This window comes from Etheostoma cragini, chromosome 22 (assembly GCF_013103735.1).
Source record: "Etheostoma cragini isolate CJK2018 chromosome 22, CSU_Ecrag_1.0, whole genome shotgun sequence".
In the NCBI taxonomy this organism is placed as follows: Eukaryota; Metazoa; Chordata; class Actinopteri; order Perciformes; family Percidae; genus Etheostoma; species Etheostoma cragini.
Window position 1 is genome coordinate 5,945,445 of NC_048428.1, and position 21,483 is coordinate 5,966,927.

Below are 21,483 nucleotides of genomic sequence, written 5' to 3' on the forward strand. Positions count from 1 at the left end.
TACCAGAGCATTTTTTTAACATGAGTATCTGTATTTCTACTTGAGTACAGGAAGTGAGTACTTTTGACATTTCTGGCGAGACTGTCCCAAAGCTGACTGGGCAAAGACTCACGCTGGGTCTGTTGATGCAGTATGCTGCTAACTATCCCGTGTCTCTCTCTCTCTCTCTCTCTCTCTCTCTCACACACACACACGCACATACACACACACATACGCCCACAGTCCGGATCCCGGTTGATGAATCTCTCTCTGTACTCGATCTGGTTCTGGTTGTTGGTTAATGCAGCTTACTGCTGATTGGCTCTCATAACGGGCCAGGAGGGTAGCACACTACCATGGGTCCAATGGTCACATTTTTATTGGGATTTTTTGTGATTCAATTCTGAACCTGCAACCTTCCCTGTCAGGTAAATGTAATAATACAATATCTTTGTTTTTCTTATGTAGAAGTACGCTGTGAGTCAGTAGTAGGCTACACAGTGGAGTTGCATTTTAAGTGGTTTGGGGTCCTTCTGTTGGTAAGTTTGGGGTACAATTTGGTTCTGGAGAATGCTACAAGCAGCAATACCACAGGCCAAGCCACCTGCCAGTTCCAAACAGGCACATTTTGAATCGACACTGTACTAGTTTAACATAACACACAATGAAGTACAGTAAAGTATACAGACACTTCAGTCAGTCAGTAATGAGTGACATGCCAAAATGTAGCCTATATTTGGAATGTTATTTAACCCCCTTCCCAACGTGTGTGTGTGTGTGTGTGTGTGTGTGTGTGTGTGTGTGTGTGTGTGTGCGTGTGCGTGTCTATATTTGAGAATTGGAAATATTTTTTATATATACATATCTATACATATATAGATATATGTGTATAGATAAACGCAGCACTTTTGTTTTTGACCCCATTTTTCATGAGCTGACTGAAAGATCTAAGACTTTTTCTACACAGAAGGCTTATTTCTCAAATATTGGTCAGTAATCTGTCTAAATCTGCGCGTTAGTGAGCACATCACAGGCGTGGCATATCAAGATGCTGATTAGACAGCATGAGTATTGCACAGGTGTGCCTTAGGCTGGCCACAATACATTTTTTAAGTCTAGTTCTGGTTTGAATATTTTTTTATATATTCAGGGAACTTCTTGTCATTTTTAGCATCATGTCACGGCACTGACAATCTCGCTTGGCTGTTAAAATGACGAACGTCGCGAATTATTGTTAATTCCATATGAAACTTGCTCTGTCAATCCGGTGTCTGTATGGCCAAAGATCAGTGTGTCTGTAGTTCCAACAAATTAATTTGTCTTCTTTCTAGATGATTGTGTCACCTTTCAGTCACATTCTCCAGTAAAACTTGTATTCCCATCAATAATTTAAGCTTATATAGCTAACATAGTTTTGAACCAGGACCCTCAGTATTTGGATCAGATAGATCCAATCAGATCAGATATGTGTAACATTTAGAAGAGTGTTGTAATCAGTATTGGCAGATACCTAATATTAAAGGGTTCGAATGTAGACCAGGATCTAACTTGATTGGGTCTCCCTTAAATAATACTATTATGCACAATATCTGCTAATCAATGTGGCAGACATACTGGATGTGGAAACACAACCTGAACCTGTAGTCAACCTGAAATCCTGTTGCTATCTCTTATTTCAGACACACAAAGCATGTGGTTAGACTGATTACAGTAACACTTTTCCAGCAGCTAAAAACCACTGCTACTGAATAGACATTGAACAGACGTGTGGAAAAACAACAACTACTTAACATGTTTTTCCCCTGGACGTTCTCTATATTTACTGTTGGTAGTCTTGGGGTTTTCCAGCTCTTGGTCAACATAATGCGTATGGCTAAGTAAGGCATTTACAGTGACTCATTTTGGCCTTATTACCTTTGCTACTGCAATAAATACTGTTGTAGGGCAAAAATAATGCCAAATGAGGCACTTTAAAACCTACCTTTAAAATGACATCAAGAGCTGGCAAGAAATTGTTCAAATCCAGATGCACATACAGGGATCGGACGCATGAACATGAACAGATTATATTATGCCTTTCAAGTACGATAGCCCTGCAGTGTTTGTAATTTTTTTGTAATTAAATACAGTTGAATCAACATCTCTGTTACTTCCTTTTATGTTTAATATCTGCCTTAGACTGTGTAGGTGTTCATGTTTTTGTGTCCACCCTAGGTATAGGCAAGAGGAAAAGACAGCTAGGTACAGTTGGTTGTGGTGTTAGTGGATATCTGATGTCAGAAATGTGAAGGCCGACATGTGAGTATCTTGTTCTGCTGGTAACTGAATGAAGGATAACTTTCTTAACCCCTCCCCTGTCACAAGCGAGTTAGTCTCGCATAGCCAGACCTAATTTCACACTATTTTAGCACCGGAAAGAGGTCTAATCAAAGCTCCATGTTAAAGAAACAACACGCTGTTGTTATTTCTTGAAAACCAATCACAGTCTTTTTGGGCGGCTGGCCGCTAAGACCAGGGTGCAGCGACGGCGCCCTTCTAAAATTGTGTCGAGAGATATCTTGTTAAAAAATCTGCATGTGGGGAGGCAAGCCCTGGCATTTAAAACGCCACATAAAATGTGTAGTCATAAAAGAGGATGTTGACTATGTGAAACAATGTTTACTGATAGAAAATATCATTCATCATTGGTGCCCTAGAGAGGTGAAGCCTGTATACTTTTTAGCTCTGGACTAGAATATTCCACAAGAATTTCTTACGGTGTGCGGACCACTTGGAGCACATCACAATAAGATTAGCTAGGTATTAATAGCAGCAGCCGTACACATTCTGTCTGTGTGTCACTGAGACAAAAGCAAAAGGGAATGCATGGATGGATTTTTTAAGTAAGCCCAGCTTCCATGTTCTACAAGACACCAAAAATGCACACAGGTCGGGACCTTAGTAGTAAGAACCACCTACCAATATTTTACACAGTGTATGCTTCCATACTTTGAAGATTGAGAATATATTTTTGCAGTGCTGGAAAAAAACTGTAGCACATAAAGTAATGTAATAAATAACGGACTTAACGTGTAGTAGGCTGTATCGACATGCAAAAGGGTGATTAGGGGCCTTTCTACATCCGTCTATGGCGAACAATTACAGAAGAAGATCACCTTACTTGCTCTTAAGACAATTCCTGGAGCCAAAACATAAAACTCAAATTTCATCCATAATGTATAAGCACTAAGCGGATTATCTATTTTAAAGGAACTCTAAACTAGCAATGGAATCATGGTTTGAAATTAGCCCTGATCACAGAAGACCCAGCATCCATAGAAAAAGGTTTTAAAAAATGATACAAGGTGCATGCCTTCGTCTACAAAAGAGTGTCACCTGAGCCTGTTGTGTCAAAAACAGTTTAATGGATGACTGGCAGGCAAGGGTGTTGTTACCTGAGATGGTTGAGGTGGGGCTGCCCATGTGTACAGTAAAGTCATTACAGACTTCATGTTGCCTCATATCATGCAGTGAGTGGGGTTTACCTTTCCCTGGCTAATTCACTGGCGTTTACCTTGACTTTGAATAGCTGATTGTGGGTAGTGGGATTTTTCCATCATTGGATCATCATAGAATTTATTTCTCACTGCAGGCTGCAGTTCACCTTCAACAGCCGGCTGAGCTCTCCTTTACAGACCAATAAAGAGAAGTCGTGGAAATGTTTCAGAAAGGAAACTAAAAGGTTCAGTCAAGGTTTAGGAAAATCTGACTGAATATCACTTGAGTCAGTGCTTGTAAAAGAAAATAACCTTTGCATTTGCCAGTTGACCTGATTAATCAGGTTACTGTTAACACTGCTGGGAAGTGTTTTGTCTAGGTGTACAAATTCTAGAACAAATAGTTTATCCTTCCATACCATGTGATGATGCTTTTAAGTGGTGGGTGTATTTCCGGATTTGATCAAATGGGGGCAACAGAGTGTCATTATTAGTCTTCAGCTTTGTGTTGCATAATGAGGGGAGTCTAGGCAAATTCAAAAGCTGTCGCCAGTCAAAGATGAGCCTTTGCAAAGGTGTGAGTTTTTATTTTTCTCTACTCCAACTGCCAACAGTTACTGCAACAGACATGTTGCATAGGAATCAGGCTCATTCACTGGATGTGACTGTTCCAGCTTTCAAACTCCTGTGTTATCTAATTTACACATACTGTAAGTTCTATTCAAATGGCTTGTAGAGACACACAGTCTCACACAGACCAGTTGGAAACCATCGGCCCTGCTCCAAAAAGCTTAGAGCTGAAGAAAACAGGCCTCTGGTAAACAGAGAGTCAAACGACCTAGAACATGTTGTCAGAAGTTGTTGGAGTTAGTGGACCAATCCTGAGCCAGAATACTGCAGATTAATAGTTGTTGCATCCATCAAGTGGCAAGAAAAACTACTCCAGTTAGATGCCCCAAGTGCAGGGCACTGCATTTCTGTTGGATGTATAAATGATTGTGATTATCTGAACCATAACGGCTTATGATCTCTTATAAAAAAAATCATGCAGTGCAGTTTTGAGAGCAGGAGGAAGTAACAGAGACTAAGGCCATGGCCCAAACTCACATGACATGATAAAGAGATGATGTTCTAGCTTTTTAACCACCACAATTTCCTTTGTGTTTTACAGTTGTGCAATGAGTCATTCAGTATGATGATCCCAAAGGAAGGTTGACCTTCCTCATGGCGACTCCAGAGGGCGCTATCTCATACGAGCGAGGATTAAGTGAATCACTTAAAATCTTGAGTAGGGCAGATGATAAGGTCCAAGACATATGGAGTGCCGTTTTCTGACTCTGTTAGCTTGCTGATGTCAAACAGGTAGTTTTAACTTTTGTTCTGTTCTAGTCTTGCAGAACAATGTGTTCCACATGTTTTAAAACTGTTAGTATGAGTCCTTTTTACTTCTGTAATTACTAAAGCAATCAAATCTTTTGCACAGGACTGATATTACCAGGGATCCCCTCACATCTGTATACTATCAGTACAGGATAATCTGTATTTACTGGCATTATCCCACCCATACGATGTCAAGGCTATGTTAAAACTTTCATATGTATAATCGCCAACACAGCCAATACAACTGTCAGTTACAGAGATGTTGATTCACACGGGACTAATATTATCACACAACCTCTGTGTTTGGCGAGGTAGAATATTTACTTGACAAGTTATAGACCGGGCAGATTTGCACGGGATGAATATTACAGTCGACTTTCGCAGTTATAACAAACGTCTCGGCCCCCAGGTAATACTAGTCATGTGCGAATAACGGCGACAAAACCCATTTTCGGCCCCAAACATCTCTTCACAGTTCCTAAAGAATCAAAACCATGACAGGAAAAAGGAGCAATGTAGTGCCAGATGAAGGTCATTATAGGGGATAGAAATCAGGGAGTTGGGAAACAAACAGTGGAATTATCTTTTGCTTCGAAAGAAAGGGAGCGTCCATGAGAAAAAGAGCTTTGTCCTTGAGCTAAACTTGGTGTATCTGTTACAAATCCAGTCTCCTCCCATCTTCCCTTGTAGAATCAATCAATACATATATTTTGGGATGAGAAATCTGAGCCTACTGAGAAAAGGTTCAACTCAGTTCCACTGTTCTTTGCTGGGCACATAAATCCACCGTGGAGTAGGATGGGCTGATAGGCGATCGGATTGTATATTGAGGATTTAAGGGTTGATGGTTTTGTCTCGGGCTGCATCACTAATGTAATCGCAAGGGCAGTCATAATTTTGCTCTGTGCGATTACATAACCATAAAAAAGTTGTTGTTGTTACACCTTTCCTGTTTCACTGCTGTCGCTCAGATGCTGTTTGAATGCATTTAAATTAAGTATCATGGGTGCGCTATAATTATAGCGTCAGCTGATTTGTCCACGGAGATCCAAGCAACGGTTGCCTTGACCGCAGTCCTGTATTAGGCTCCCTGATTGTGGTAGGTATCACATGGGAGCCGTTCCCTCCGGGGCCGATGCTCTGTTGGGGGCAACACCCTTCCCTTTACGGGCAGTACTCACTCCACGCCCCTGCCATTCTCGCTCTCCCTTACACTACCCTCGTCCACAAAGATATGACCAGTCAGTAGTCTCTGTTTAGACAGTAGTGTGTGTGTTGTGTATGGTCATTTGAGAATCAGAAGATTTATTTTGTATCTTCTTTTACTTTAAGAAGAGATTGAACAAAGTATATTGTGTTACTTAAACACTAGTTATCATATTATACCCATCTTAAATGTCATTGTTTATAAGAACATACAAAAACAATACACAGTATGTATACAGGATAAAAGATTACATTTTTCTCTGACACCAAGACTAAGTCGTCCATGCTGGCATTTCATTGGTGCGCTATGTAACTCCCCTCATACTACCACCACCCACTGCCGATCTGACCGTCAATCGTTAATCTTGAGTAATCACGATTGGACAATATAAAAAATAGAAATGTTTGCCCAAGCCTACCTTGGAGCTAGTTCAAACCAAAGACACACATAATGTGTATATCTCCTAACCTCCTGTACAGAAGCTCCTTAACCTGTGTTTTTCCACGCCATAGTGGTCAGCTGTTTCTTGTTTTGAGTTTATAAATGGATTATTTCCTCCTACTATGAATATTTTGGAGCAACAGACGAGTAATATAATGGAGTTATATAAAAAATACCTGTCTGTTCCTGTGTTTTTATGTTGTGCTTCGGCTGGGAGACATTGGATCAAGCATGGCATGGTGAAAAACTGTCCGAGAACTGATTATATCACTACATTTTAGCCTAGTTTTCAGTCTCCACTGTGGATCATTGTAAACTCTCTCATAAAAGGGGCATTGTCCTCCTGGCCTGGATGCACTGACTGTCCCTGAGAAGCAGTCTGACTGTCTGACCACTTAATCAACGGATGCCATTTACATCACTGCTCATCCACGGAGCAGGAAGTAGATAAGTGCGCTCTTTGTTACCTTAGTAGGACCATAATACTTTGAACATTGAGTTGTCAGATCACATTATTGATTGCTTTCCTTTCCCTATGCACAGAACCATTCCCTATGATTCTAGGAGCTGCCTCGGACAGTATATTAGCTCTCAGACTTATTCACTAAACACTTGATTTGCCTGTAGCATGGAGCCAGTCCCATGTCTGCAACCACACCAACTTAATGGACATGTTTCAATGAAACCTGACCTACCATCTCCATAGCAGAAGGTTTCAAAGTATTTCTGAAATACCTGATTGGGTGGTGCTTTACTAATGTGGTATGTGAACATAGTTCTGGTAAGTTGAATTCTCCATGTCTCTTTCTCTCTCTCTCTCCCTCTCGCTCTCTCTGATAGAAAGAGACAGAATGAGTGGGGAAAACTGGTAATTGGTGTGTGTGTGTGTGTGTGTGTGTGTGTGTGTGTGTGTGTGTGTGTGTTTGTGTCACTCTTTCTCTCCGTCCCTTGCTCTCTCTCTCTCTCTCTCTCTCTGTGTCCCTGATCGTGTGTCTCACTGTGAGAAGTTAAGACAGCCCATATGACCATTGACGTAGATGTTTTATTTTGAAATGTTTAATTCTGTAACCGGTTGCACAGTGGTCTTTCTGTATGTGATTGCCTGCCTAGTTTGACAAATACTCGCCGAAACTATCGCTGGAGCACGCGGGGTGACGCGCATGCTACATGCCTGGTATGAATGGACAGATAGCATAACTTGGGCGCCAAAATAGAAAGAGCTGTGCTACTCTGCTATACCCAACGCTTACGCGCCTGATGTGTTTTGGCTGTTAAAAGGAAGTCTTTCCTAGCCGCTGTCGCACCAACTACATGCTCTTGTGGAAATTGTTGGGTTTGTTAAAATTATAGAGTGTAGACCTACTCTATTTCATTTCATTTCATTTCAATTCAATTTTATTTAAAGGATCAAATCATAACAAGAGTTATATCTAGACATTTTACATATAGAGAAGGTCTAGTTCACACTAGACCACATATTTAACTAGGACCCAACAGTTCTAGTAGTTCCCTCCAGAACAAGCAACAGTGGGAAAGTGGCGAGGAAAAACTGCCTTTGAGGAAGAAACCTGGGACAGACCCAGTCTCTTGGTAGGCGGTGTCTGACGACCGGTTGGGTTGAAAGGAAGAGTTGCAGTAACAGTCAAAATAAAAGATAATGGAACAGTGACTAAAAAAATAGTAGTTTGTAGTATTCAATGACAAAGCAGGTCACGGTGCAGCATTACAAGGCACAGCAGAGTGTAGCAGGGCACCGCAGAGCATAGCATGATGCAGCAGGATGTAACAGGGCATCGCAGGACTTGTAGCAGGACTAAGGCAACAGCTGCAACCATGATTTTGGAGCCTGCCTGATCCAAGGAAACATAGTGGGGGGAAAAGAACATAAGCCCTCCGGGGAATGACTCCCCAAAGCTAGGTTAGTAACAAGCATTTCTGGTACATGGATGCTGGGGTGAGTTCATTTTTAGACATTTAAGATGCAGACAAATAACATTAACACAATTTGATGGGAAAAAGAGAATTCCTTCCCCGTGACATTCAGAAACACGTCCTTCTTCTCTCTCTGTAGTCTGTCCATAACATCATCTTTTTAAACTCTTAGCATCTGTGACACAGGTAAGCCACACCCACCTTAGCCTGGCAAGCCAATAGGAAAGATTCTGTCGTGACATAGGGGAAAGGCATCTTAACTGGGAAACGGTCATTACACCGGCAGCACGAATAGTAATGAAATCATAACTATTTGAATGCTGACATTTTTTAATAAATAGAGTGATTAACGTTAGCTAACCTCCCTCTTCTCATGTCACGTCTGATGAACAATAAGTCATGGGAGTAAGAGACGCAAGGCGATGTGAGCTAACGTTATGTACCGACTAACATAAGTACAGGGGGGAGTGCCGGGTCAAAATGCTTATGTTATCAATAGTCTTAACTCTGTCACATGTTATAGGAGCTTAGCTGGGAGCTTCATGGAGACAGCTAAAGTTAATGTTAGCTGCCCTACAGCTGTCAGACTTAGCTTAGCTTCATGGAGACAGCTAAAGTTAAAGTTAGCTTCCCTACAGCTGTCAGTTAGCTTTGACTTCATATGTTACCTTCTAACAACTGTATTCTCAGTAGTGTGACAATCTGCAAGAAAAAGGTTGCTTATAAATCACTATACAGCACCTGTTGGCTTAGTTTTCAATGCTGTTAGCATCATGGCTAACAGTACTGTAACTTAGCTAGCTCGTTTTTGAAAAAACTGTTTTTGGCTGGGCTTACAAACATGATGTCATTGTGCTAACCGAGCACCATCAGCTTCTACAACAGCCGCTTTAATACACTTGTTAGATAATGTTTTATTACAGAGTTATCTGTTGATTTGTGTTTGTCGCTGCATGCTTGTGGTGGAAAATATTGTAAACAGAGAGTGGCGTGCCAGAAAGGTAATGCGCCACGATGTAGCTACCCTTCAAGGCCAGGCTGAAGTTGAAAGTCCCTCTAGTGGACAGAATGTGTAACAACTTAATTCAATTCAATTCAATCAATTTTATTTATAGAATCAATTCATAACAAGCGTTATCTCGAGACACTTTACAGATAGAGCAGGTCTAGACCACACTCCAGAATTTACAAGGACCCAACAGTTCTAGTAGTTTCTTCCAGAACAAGCAACAGTGCAACAGTGGCGAGGAAAAACTTCCTTTTAGGCAGAAACCTCAGACAGACTCAGGCCCTTGGTAGGCGGTGTCTGACGACTGGTTGGGTTGAAAGGAGAGTGGCAATAACAGTCACAAAAAATAGTAGTTTTTAGTAGTTCTTTGTAGTAGTTCATGGCATTACAAGGCACAGCAGGACGTAGCAGGGCACAGCAGAGCATAGCAGGATGTAACATGGCATCACAGGACGTGTAGCGGGACCATAACGTAAGCTGCTACCATGATTTTGGAGCCTCCCTGATTCAAGGAAACATGCTGGGCAAAAAAACAACAACCACATGCTTATAGTGTAGGGCTGTAACACATCTTTAAATTACTATTAGTATTAGTACTATTAGTATTAGTCCTTGTGATGTCTTATCCCTGTTTTTGTCTGTTAAATATGGCTTACTTTAAAGAGAGCTAAAAGTGAACGGTGGGGTCTGTAATGATAGTTGCTGACTGCTAGCTGGCAGGGGCTGCCTTTTGATGTGTCCCCGAGACTGTAATGATAGTTGCTGACTGCTAGCTGGCAGGGGGCTGACTGTGGATGTGTCCCAGAGGCTGTAATGATAGTTGCTGGCTGCTAGCTGACTGGGTGCGCTGTAATGATAGTAGATGGTTGCTAGAGGTCCTCGGGCTAACTGTGGAATGGATTTGTCCCTGAGCTAGGGCTGTAATGACAGTGGATGGTTGCTAGCTGGCTGAGGGCTGACTATGGATGTGTCCCCGGGCTGGGACTGTAATGAAAGTGGATGGTTGCTAGCTGGCTGAGGGCTGACTATGGATGTGTCCCCGGGCTGGGACTATAATGAAAGTGGATGGTTGCTAGCTGGCTAGGGGCTGACTATGGATGTGTCCCCGGGCTGGGACTATAATGAAAGTGGATGGTTGCTAGGTGGCTAGGGGCTGACTATGGATGTGTCCCCGGGCTGGGACTATAATGAAAGTGGATGGTTGCTAGCTGGCTAGGGGCTGACTGGGAAAAGGATGTGTCCCCGGGGCTGTTGTCAGCTCTCATCCCAACAGAAGCTTTGCAGGGCCGGGAGAATGACGCAATCAGACAGGCATGTGCTAGCTAGCTAAATTATTAATTAGATTAGTTGTATATCTATACAGTTAATATTACTGATGAATTAGTGGGTTAGCCCAGAGTTGTTAACTGTGGTCAAAACAATAATACTAAAAATATCTGAGCGTGTTGAACGATGTGTTAATCTCATGTTACCCACCAAGAATTAGCTAACGTTATAGACCTAGCATTAGCTACTTGTCAACCAGCACCTTTAACTGTAGGCACCAAAGCACTTTTCCTCTTTGTTCCCCCTACAGGTTGGGAGTGGAATTATTATCATTATCATCATTATTCTTGTGTCTCATTCCAACAAGTTAATGAACCACTGAAACAATTTTGGAAACATTATTTTAAGGTACAAAAGAATCTTTGGTGTTGGATCTATCGATATTGAAATCAATATGCGATGGCTGCAAAGTGGCAGAAAAAAAGTTGTATTACGTTTACTAAGTTTATTGGCTTGGTCTTTAGCAAACTACGGTCCAGGCTAGCTAGCCTCCTTGTTTCCCCGCCTGGAGCTATGCTAATTAACACTGAGATATCTGTCACTAGGCTACATTTATTTGTGTTGTATACACTGCGTGTGTGCGAGAAGATCTTACACTAATTCACACTTCTGACATCCCTTAGAGATGATTCATCTAAGGGGTGCTCTTTGGACAGACCTGTCCCCACCGCTAAAATATATTCTAAAGGAAACACTGCACAGTTATGCTTACTGACTCAGTGATAGACTTCTAGGTTTAAAGTGCTGGCTTCTGCGGTCCAGTAAAAAAAATGCTATGGCAATGCTTTTTCTGTAATTTGGTCACTTTGTCTGCCCGTCTCTGTCTCTTTTCTTGCGTTCTTCTGCTCCACCTCCTCCCTTTCCTACACTACCAGTCCAAAGTTTGGACACACTTTCCAGTTCAAATGAATGAAGAGGCAGGTCCAAACTTTTGACTGTACTGTTTATCCTGCAGCCCCCACCCTTCCCATGTTGGGGAACAAAAGGGGGAGAGGGGTGTTCTGGGTGGACCTCTAATGACCTTTTAATGTGGCTGTAGCATTAGGAATGAATGAAACATTTTGCTGCTGTGGCTTTTTCCTTAAGCAGGCTTCCTTTCAGCATTTCCAGTTGAACTCATTGAGGTCAATACCAAATGCTAGCTGTGTGGTGATGCTGGGCTTCAAAGCAGTGGGCTGTGGACCAGAAGACTGACGTTTTCTCCATATTAACATGTAAATCACAAACTTGTTGCCCCCTCCACTCCACACCAAAACAGTGTTAAAAAGATATGACACTGAAAAAATAGTGACGGGTTTGCCACTGCCCACATTTTCTCATAATTCTTCTGCTCTGTTGTCAACACTGCACCTTTCAGAGGCTGCTCTAAAGAGATAAGAGCATTAGGTTGACACATGTATTGATTTACTTCCCCCCCTTCCTGTGTGTTTATGTCTTTTCACAGTAACACACATTACACTTTTAATGACATGTACATGCAGTGCAGAGGTTGAATGTGTGTGTTAGCATGTCCATGCATGTGTGCTAAGCCTCTTCAGGGGTGTGTGTTTAAATGGCCAGTATGCATCTTGAAATCAGCCCTGCCCACTTCTGGTTATGCACATGGGCTCAAATAACACTGCATAGGAAGGGAGGAAATATAAATGTGTTTCTGGGTGCGCAGACCTTCCTCATTAGAACAACTCTCTTTGAACAAAGGCAGAGGCTCTGCCCTCAGGCACAGAAAGTGTGCTCTCACACTCTCACGAACATAAATGCATGTCATGTTTTTTTGCTAGTCTGTATGTTTGTGGGTACTGCCCCCATTGGGCGGGACAGTCGTGCTCTTCCTTATTTGGATAGTTGGTGCGTCGGGGCTCGGGGTCACATGTGTGAACAGCAGAATCCTAGCGATAGGGACAAACACTCGGAAGTACGCCCTGACGTCTGCACACAGGAGTAAAGTAAACCAGGGCAGTAAGTCTCGTTGATAAAGCAAACAACTGAGAGGAGAACATAAAAAGGAGAGGAGTGACAGCTGTTGGACAGAGGAAGAGAGGGAGGTGCAGCAGAACCGAGAGGGAGGGAGGGAAAGAGAGGAGAGAGGAGAAAGAGATAAGAGTGCGGCAAACAGGAGACATTGAGAGGAAGCACATGGTGTAAAAAATGCCTACCAACTTCACTGTTGTCCCAGTGAAGGACAACACTAAAAAGGCAAAAAAGGGGAACGAGGAGGATGATGTTGATGACAACAATGTGCTGAAAGAGGAAGAGGAAGACGCCACAGGTGAGATGCCACGTTTTGTTTTTTTTAGCTCCGTCAGGTGGGTGATTAACGCAGATGAGATATGTTATGCTAATTCAAAGTTCACAACTTTTTAAGCTCCCCTAAAAGCACAGATCTGTATTCTGAAGTGACATCTTACCAGTCTTTGCTCCTTTTGAAAGTTTGAAACGCATCTTTAGTTTTCTGTGACCGTAGAAAGAGAAGCGGTCCCAGAAAGTCCCAGACTTTGCAGACAGTATCCAGGGACGCTTATAATTTGGCTTTATTGCAGGGGTAACTGTTTCCTATGTTTTTAGAAAGAACTGTTTATGGGCTGTGTGTGGGTGGATAATGTGTAGGGAAGAGAGTGGATTTCAGGGAAGGCTTGTTCATTTTCCAGCAACTGCGTGAGATGACGGTTTCCCCTCACACGCCACTGCCGATCAATGGAGTTGCATGTGAATTTTTGTTTCAAGCCGGTGTTTCCTGTTTGGCCCAAATCTCTTTCAAAATTCTATTGTTTTTCTATTTCTTATTGTTTCAATATACTGCCAGGTTGCCAGGTAGTGACAAAACAGTACCAGCACATATGCTTCTAATTGGGACACCCGTGACTTTTGCATATCCTAACATCTCTCTGTGTTGATTACCTTGCAACCTCAGACATGACTCACCCTCTGAAGACCTTTCTGTGAACTTTAGTGTGCAACAAACAACATGATAACCTTAATCCATATCAAAAACATTCCAATTCCGGGATTGTCCAGATTCCGCCGGAAATTCCACCGAATGTCCTTCTTTTTAGGCCGTATGTCCGTCACATTCCGCTTTGTTTGTATTGGCATTCTAAACTCCGGTGGATTTCTGAGGACTGTGGTTAACTGCTCCTCAGATCTCTGCAGGATAAATCAACACAGCTAGCTAGACGATCAGTCCAATCTGAATGTGCTCTGTGGAACGTACACGCTGTTCCACCAAAACCAATTCCTTCCGGAGGCTATTTTGCAGCTGCACTGTTGCGCCACCACCCATGACAATTGTGATTGGTTTAAAGAAATGCCAATAAACCACAGCACGTTTTCATCCCATTGCGGAATGTGTGGACTAACCAGACCCTCCTCCACAGCGCTGTGGCGGAAGGTCTGGCAATGCGAGACTAGGATAACCTTAACATTTGTGCCATTTGTCTCAAGCATGATACATATACCTATGTGAACCTTCCTGGACAAGACATCCATTAACATGAATAGCACTTGTGTATTATATGTGAAGTTCAGCAAATCTGCCCCCATTACCAATTTGAAAACCTTTCATAACTTTGCGAAGCCTGATATGTTACGTGTTTTTAATGGTAAAAGGCCAGCGTTCTGGACTTGGTAACACTTGGCTTAATTTTGCCCCACTAATCTGAATCCCTTTTTCTTGACATGTAATTAATTCTACTTGGAGATCAGTGTAACATTAGATATTTGGTGTTTGAACAAAACAGTTTCCCTTCTCTTTGGCTTCTGCCAAGAGCATCAGCCTGATATTTACCTGTTTTGAAGGCATAAAGTCAGGGCAACATTTTAAAGCCCTCTCCTTTTTCTTCAGAGTATTCAGCAGGGAGAGGTCATGGAGTGCATATTTAACAAACCCCTCTCTTACACTCCATGTTTTGCCAGACTGTTGTTAGTGAAGTCTTCTATTACAGCACTTCACGTTACACTGAGCAAATCAGTTGCCAGTATTTCATTTCTGCCGTGGAGCTGCAATTACAGCTGCATGCTGGGTAAGATTTTGCATACATCTGGAGTGAGAATGGGATTTTATCATGATGGTAATGCAGGGTATCAGACTGCGGCGTGCTTTGGTTTCCCACTGTGCATGTTTGTGTGCATGCCGCCATCACCAACATAATGTAACATAGCTACAGTGCAAGAAAAACAAATGTTTAAGTAGATGTAAAGTGAGATTAGGTTAAAAAGTAAGAGTAGGTTAAAAGAACTTTGTTGTTAAAACAATGGAATGTACAAATGCTATTGTAGTACTATGTGAACATAAAGTACAACATCAACATAGAGTACGGACATAAAGTACAGGGTGTAAGTAGCAGCAGTTCAAGAGAATGGTTCAGAATGGTAGAAGGGTGACTAGGGAGGGACCTTGATCATGTTGTGTAGGGATGGCTGGGTCAAATAGCAGTCGCTGTTATTGATTATTCCTCTGGCTTGCATCCTGTTGGCTGAGTGTGGGGAGGTGAGACCCCGCCCCCGTGCTGTAATGTAATGTCCAGTTATTCTCCTCCACTCTGAATTCATTGTTTGTCTTACCCTCCCTTTCGGTTCTGTCTCTATTCCCGTTGCCTTTTTCCTTTTGAAAATGAGCTTTGTGTCCTAGCTATCTCTGCATCTAACCCAGTATTTAAAGGGCTTAAAGAGTCTGGTAATTTTGTGGCTCTGCATTTCTTTGTACTTTCATGTCGTGATATAGCGCTTAAATTTTATTCATAAAGGTCACAAAAGGGTCTCAAAAAGTCTTATTTGGATTTTGTAAAACCTACAGGACCCTCAATTCTTCTGAGACCTTTGTTTAATGTCCTGGTAAAGTGAACGAATAGAGCAAATAATGTCAGACTCCGATCCCTTTTGGGTGTTTTGTGTCACCCTCTTCTACTCTATGACACACAGTTAGCCATTCTTCTAACAAGAAATGAAATCTAAAAACTCAAATTAAAGTAAAATCTTAGAGTTTTGCTTAAATTGAAATAGAAGTCATTTTACTTCTGCGTCAGCCACATAAATGTAAACTTAACCAAATATCACCAGCTCAAGCTTCCTGGCCCGAATCTTATCTGTTTTCAAAAGCTTTCACCTAAACTGTCCCTTTTTCTTACCAAATGTACTTACACAAAGGCGTTGTCTAGTAAAAGTGTTTGTGGCGAGGCTGTCCACAACACAAGTTCATTGTAGCTGTGGCGGAAGGAAGGAAGTAACAAGTGTTCACAAAACTGTATATGCCAACATCAAATTTTTGTCAATTCAATGCTATTTGTTCCCGTCCTCTATGTGGATCCACATTAAAACACTTATACCAATGAAACACACATAGACAGTGTTATTAACTGCGCTTTTTAAAACATTTAGAAACCAGTACCATTGTTGTTGGTGAGGCCTAACAGTGTCTGTGCACTGTAGGTTGCACTGTGTTACTGAACTGAAAGTCTCTGGTTGACTATGTTTTGCTGAGTTGATGGTTCTATTATCTTGAGAATTCTTTGGCTAAAAAGTCCCTTCATCACCTTATTGTTACCCCTCTTCTTGTTGGGGATTCCACCCGGCTCTAGTTTTTTGTTAATATGAGGGTCTGGATCTATAAGTTCACACTGCCTTTTGCTGAAGTTGTTTCTTTTTGCTTTAATAGTTATTTATAAAGGCTTATCTTCAGTTTATCTTCAGTTTATCTTCAGTTATCTAAAGCTGACATACTAGGCAGCTGTATTTGTGCTGGTTTAGATTAATAAAATCCATAAGGGGTTCATTTGTGTTATTTTCTCTGCCACATAGGGCAGACAGATTTTCGTGAGAACACAGGGTTGCATAGGGGCACGATCAGACTCTCCATGGCAGTGGGACAGTGTGTGAGCAGGAGCGTACGTAATCGCCAGAAATTCTGTGGCTGGCGTGGGATAAAAAAAAAAAGAACAGCCTTGTGTTGACCTCAAGTTGACGCCCCAAGAGTGAATGTATGTGATAGTAGTATGCAGGCTCCATGCAGAGCCTTTGCCCTAGGAATTATACTTGTGTGCTGGTGTGTCTGCGTCATTCTAGTGTATCTTGATAGGATATCTGGAGCAGGAAAAGTTAACCCTCTTCTTGATTTTAATGTTGTTTATGGAAAAGGAGAACCCAAAAATGAGTAGGGGGGAAATGCAACTCTACCAGTGGGCATTTGGGGGACAGATATTAAGCGGGAGGTCTGGGGGTCCTCCCTTCAAGACATTTTGGGCATCAGAAGAGTATTTTCTGTTGTCTGATACATTTATAGGCACACATTTATATTGGAAACATCTTAATTTACGTCAAGGAAAACACAAAATGTTGGTGGCAGGTAAGAAATCAAAATATAAAAATAGAGAAGCTTTAGCATCCGACTCCTGACCACAAAGTCCAGTTCATTTGGTTAATATGAACAGGCCTTGAAGGCACATTTTGCTCCTAAGTTAGAGAGTGACTTGCATAAGGTGACTGCCATTACTGTTGTAGCTAATGTGTACCATAATACAATCGTGTTATGAATATAAAATGTGATGACGTGTTATGTTTTGTGTTTTGAAATACATCCTATTGATCAATAAGTTATTAGTGATGTTGAATATACAGTAGTAGTGTAAAGGACCACCCCTACTGTTTGGCATGCATATAAACTGCTGATTAAATGCAAAGTTTAACCTTCATAGGTGGTGGTGATGGAGCAGTGGACATAACACATGCCTTTGGTGTGGGAGTTAAGGGTTTGATTCCCACTGCGATCCCCTACTGTTTGGCATGCATATGAACTGCAAGGTGTGTGTCTCTGAACAAGTCACTTAACCCCTTGTTGCTTATTATATAGTAATTGTAAGTCGCTTTGGATGAAAGCGTCAGCTAAATGACATGCAATGTTATGTCATAGTGTCAAATACGGTTTAACTGCTGTAACGTAAACGGGGCCCAGCAGAAAGACTCCCTCTGCAGCTCGTTAAGATACAGGCTTGAACCTGAGGTTTTTCATGCGTGCTATCGTACAGCGTACCTTCGGCGCTGGCTAAAAACCTCTTTGGGAGGCGCCAAAACTTTCTCTATTGCAGGAAAATCCTGAAGTTGTTGCGGTCTGCGTCACTGCGATGTGTGGATTTCTGGGAGGTGCATCTAAGGCAACGGCATAGGCCGTGGGTTTGTATCTAGGTGTACCTACGGCGTAGATTTAACGCACAATGCTGCACAAAGTTACGCCTTTTGAACAAATGACACACAGTATGTGGAGCTTTTGGCTTCAGTAGCAGTATGAGTGTTTAAAGTGGTCGGTTGTGACCCAATAAATCCCTTGTTTACAAAGCTATATGCAAAGCTGCTTTATTAAAAGGCAACTTTTTTGTATTGTTTAAGATGAATATAAGCAGGCGATTGGACCAAGTGCCTGTGGGGGTGCTGCCTCTGTCCGTTGGTCCGTCTGCCCGTCTGTCCCAGACATGTGTTTCCTGTTTTTTTTCCCAAGCAGGTCTGGTTCTGTTCAAAGCTGCTTCTCTTACTATTATGTTGTTTAGTCTCTTTGCTTTGTCATGGTGCCCATATCACTAGCTGTATTTTACAAGCGTCCTATGTTTTTTATCAAGCTACAATGCAATCATGATGGCAGCCTGATGTTGTCTTAAACTAGTTTCTTACAATCTATGTCAGTGATCCTTGTTCATCTGTAGTGTGAGAACCTAGATAATTTGTTTGGGTGACTTATCCCTTTTCAGTCAAATAGTTTACCCAATAATATTTCAGTCATTAGCATCCACTTTCTCACCGTGTACCATTGCATCTAAACTCTTTGAATAACACTTTAATCTCTAACCTAATTGTTATCCATGTGTACATTTCTCTTCCTAGACAGTTGTTGTCTTTTTTTGTATCAAAACTTGCATTGAATCCTTGTGCAAATAAGTTTCCTTTGCGTTGCATTAGCCTGCCAAGCAACCATCAGTGTAGTTGAAATAAAGCAACAGGTTGCCAAAGGGGAGCTTCTCAAAATCCCCAACGATTCAGGGAGGGCTCCTTCAGTGTGGGAACATAATGACCTGTGTTCATACCTCTACATTCTGCTTTGGGTTATGAGTCCTATGGTCTTGCATTGCCAGACCTTCCTCCACAGCGCTGCGGAGGAGGGTCTGGTTGGTCCACACAACCTTCTGCAATGGGAGGAAAACACGCTCTGGTTTATTGGCATTTCTTTAAACCAATCAAAATTGTCATGGGCGGCACTAAGCGGTGGACAGAGGCACGGTGCCGGTGCAGAACAGCTCGAGTTTAAAATTCCAACACGAAGAAAGCAGAAGGTAACGGACATCCGGCCTAAATGAGGGAAATCCGGTGGAATTTCCGCTGGCACCAGAGCAATCCCGGAAGTGGAACGTTGTGGACATAGACTATGACTGGTATGACTGCTTGAACTGTAACGTTTGGAAAGAAGCTTTGAGATTGAGTTGAGGTTGATAATGACAGGATATGGAAATGTATTATGGGATGTATGAGGAATGGCTTATTAGCTATGTACATTAGTTCCCCGTTTGGTTTGAGGGACGGGAAGTCTTCCTGTGTCCTTGTGAAAGCTAACCATGTCTTTTTTTCTCTGTAAAGATGGTGTTCCTAAAGTAACATTGGTTTCACTAAGGTCAATATACCTTATGCAATCAATAAACACATTCAGATTCAGTTCCACTATATAGATATATTACATATTAAATAACACCCCACAATACTCACAATTATGCACAATCTATTATGTATTACCATAGCCATAATCATAGCCTGTTCATAGCTTGCACATAACTGTAGTAATAGACACTCGTATAGACACATATATTTATTTATCATTGCAGACCTTGTACTCTGTATACTAGCGTATGTTATTTAATCACTGCTTAAAGCCCTTCTGGTAAGACGCGTACTACATTTCCTTGCTATGTACTTGTGACATGTGCAATGACAAAGTTGAGTATTAGTCAAGGCCGTCCCTTGTCTCTGTGGTGTAGTATGCTGACTGGTGTGTGTTGTATGTGAGTGAAGAAGGAATGCAGGGAGGAGAAAAGGGGGGAGAGAGAAGTTACTTTAGAAATGTAGGATGAGAGAAGGACTGGGACATGACACAATGTGCCGTGAAATAAATAAAATAAATAAAACCACAGAATATTTGATTTAGCAAGGCCAGCCTTGAAACAGGGTGTGTGTGTGTGTGTGTGTGTGTGTGTGTGTGTGTGTGTGTGTGTGTGTGTGTGTGTGTGTGTGTGTGTGTGTGTGTGTGTGTGTGTGTTACATGTTGAAAAAGAAATACAGCAGTAACAGCCACCTTTGTTAGACCTCAAACATTTGCTTAACACTTAAAATATATCAAACTTAAATGTAAACTTCACTGAGATATGGCCAAAAATGGGAGGTTCTCAAAGCTACACAACCGGTATGAACACGGGGCTTGAGGTTTTGTTTGAGGCTTGCGAAGATAAGGACAGGAAAAATATTCAGGTTGAGACTCATCACTTGGCCTGTACCTGGGAAACCAAATCCTACACATGATGTACATCAAATTGGGCCCAGATGATAACATTTGTATTGGAGACATCCCTTCATAGAGCTAGTATCTCTTTCAGGCCTTCACCTGGATACATTTTCCAGGTTTCTGCCTTTTAAAAGGACGTTGTCCTCGCCACCGTCGCACCAAATGCCTGCTCATTGTGGAATGTTGGGTTTCTGTAAGACAAAGTGGGCTCTATATGAAAAGTGTCCTGAAATAACTTCCGATTTGATGCTATAAATGACATAAAATGTAATTAAATTTAGTCAGACAGTCCTACCTGACAGCTGCTTCCTGCTTCCTGTTCAGAGATCTCCTCCCCACCGGTTCCCTGCTCTCAATATGGTGTCTCTGATAAGCCCTTAACCAAAAAGCACACACATTTTTGTGGCTGTAGCTTTTCTCTAGATATACTCTGTCGCTACTGGCTGTAGTTTGTGTGAGGCCCTCAGGGGTCATATGGCTTTCGTTCACATCGGTACATTGGCTGTACAAACATGGTAAACTCCAGTTCCTTTCACTTGACTAGGCTATGTTAACAAGCCGAACATTTCACATGTCTGTTACATTAGACGTGGTGTGACATTGTTCCTCCAATCAGAAGCAAACCAATAGAGATGATTTTTCATATGTTTTTGTGTCTAAGTGATTAATCGGAACAACAATATTTGACACTGGTCCAGTATTAAACAAAATCTAGCGTTAAGTATTAGGCAATACAAGCTACAATTTAAGGTAAAAGGTCAATTGTGCATCTTGTATTTACGTTCCCAAAAGTGCTGGTTTTGCCACTGAAAGGCTCAGGTTAATATTCTAAGTGTTTGACAACATTAAGGAAAGGATTTCTAAAGAGGTCGACCTTTCTGTTAAAGAGAAAGATCCTTTTGTAAACATGAACACATTCACGAAATTGTTTTCTCTAAACCCACCAGACTCCATGTAAATAAACAGTAATTTTAGCATCCTAAAACACACTTCATTCAAAGTTGACAGAAACAAAATAAAAAGGCTGTTTTGGGGTCGTCTTCCCACTTTTCCAACCATCACAACTCTAGTTTTGGTTGAAATAAACACAGTTTACCGATTTGCATGTGACAAGCCGTTGGCTCTATACACACTAAAAGTGCTGTTTTGAAGTCTGAAGGGTTTAGCGTTAGGGACTTCAGAGCTGTTTCTGGTTAAACAGAAAGGTCTT

General features: G+C 41.7%; 1 protein-coding gene across 5 annotated transcripts in view; it reads left to right on the forward strand.

Moving 5' to 3' along the window:
• The window catches only part of slc12a7b (solute carrier family 12 member 7b), an 82,493-nt gene that overhangs the window by 8,574 nt on the left and 52,436 nt on the right, over positions 1–21,483 (forward strand). The window contains exon 1 of one of the 5 annotated variants that reach the window (XM_034861890.1): positions 12,605–13,016. The exons of the other annotated variants lie outside the window; for them this stretch is intronic. Within the exon in view, the coding sequence (XP_034717781.1) occupies positions 12,896–13,016 (121 nt within the window). The 5' untranslated portion in view covers positions 12,605–12,895. Of the gene's footprint in view, positions 1–12,604; positions 13,017–21,483 lie in introns of those variants that run through there. 5 annotated transcript variants of the gene reach the window in all.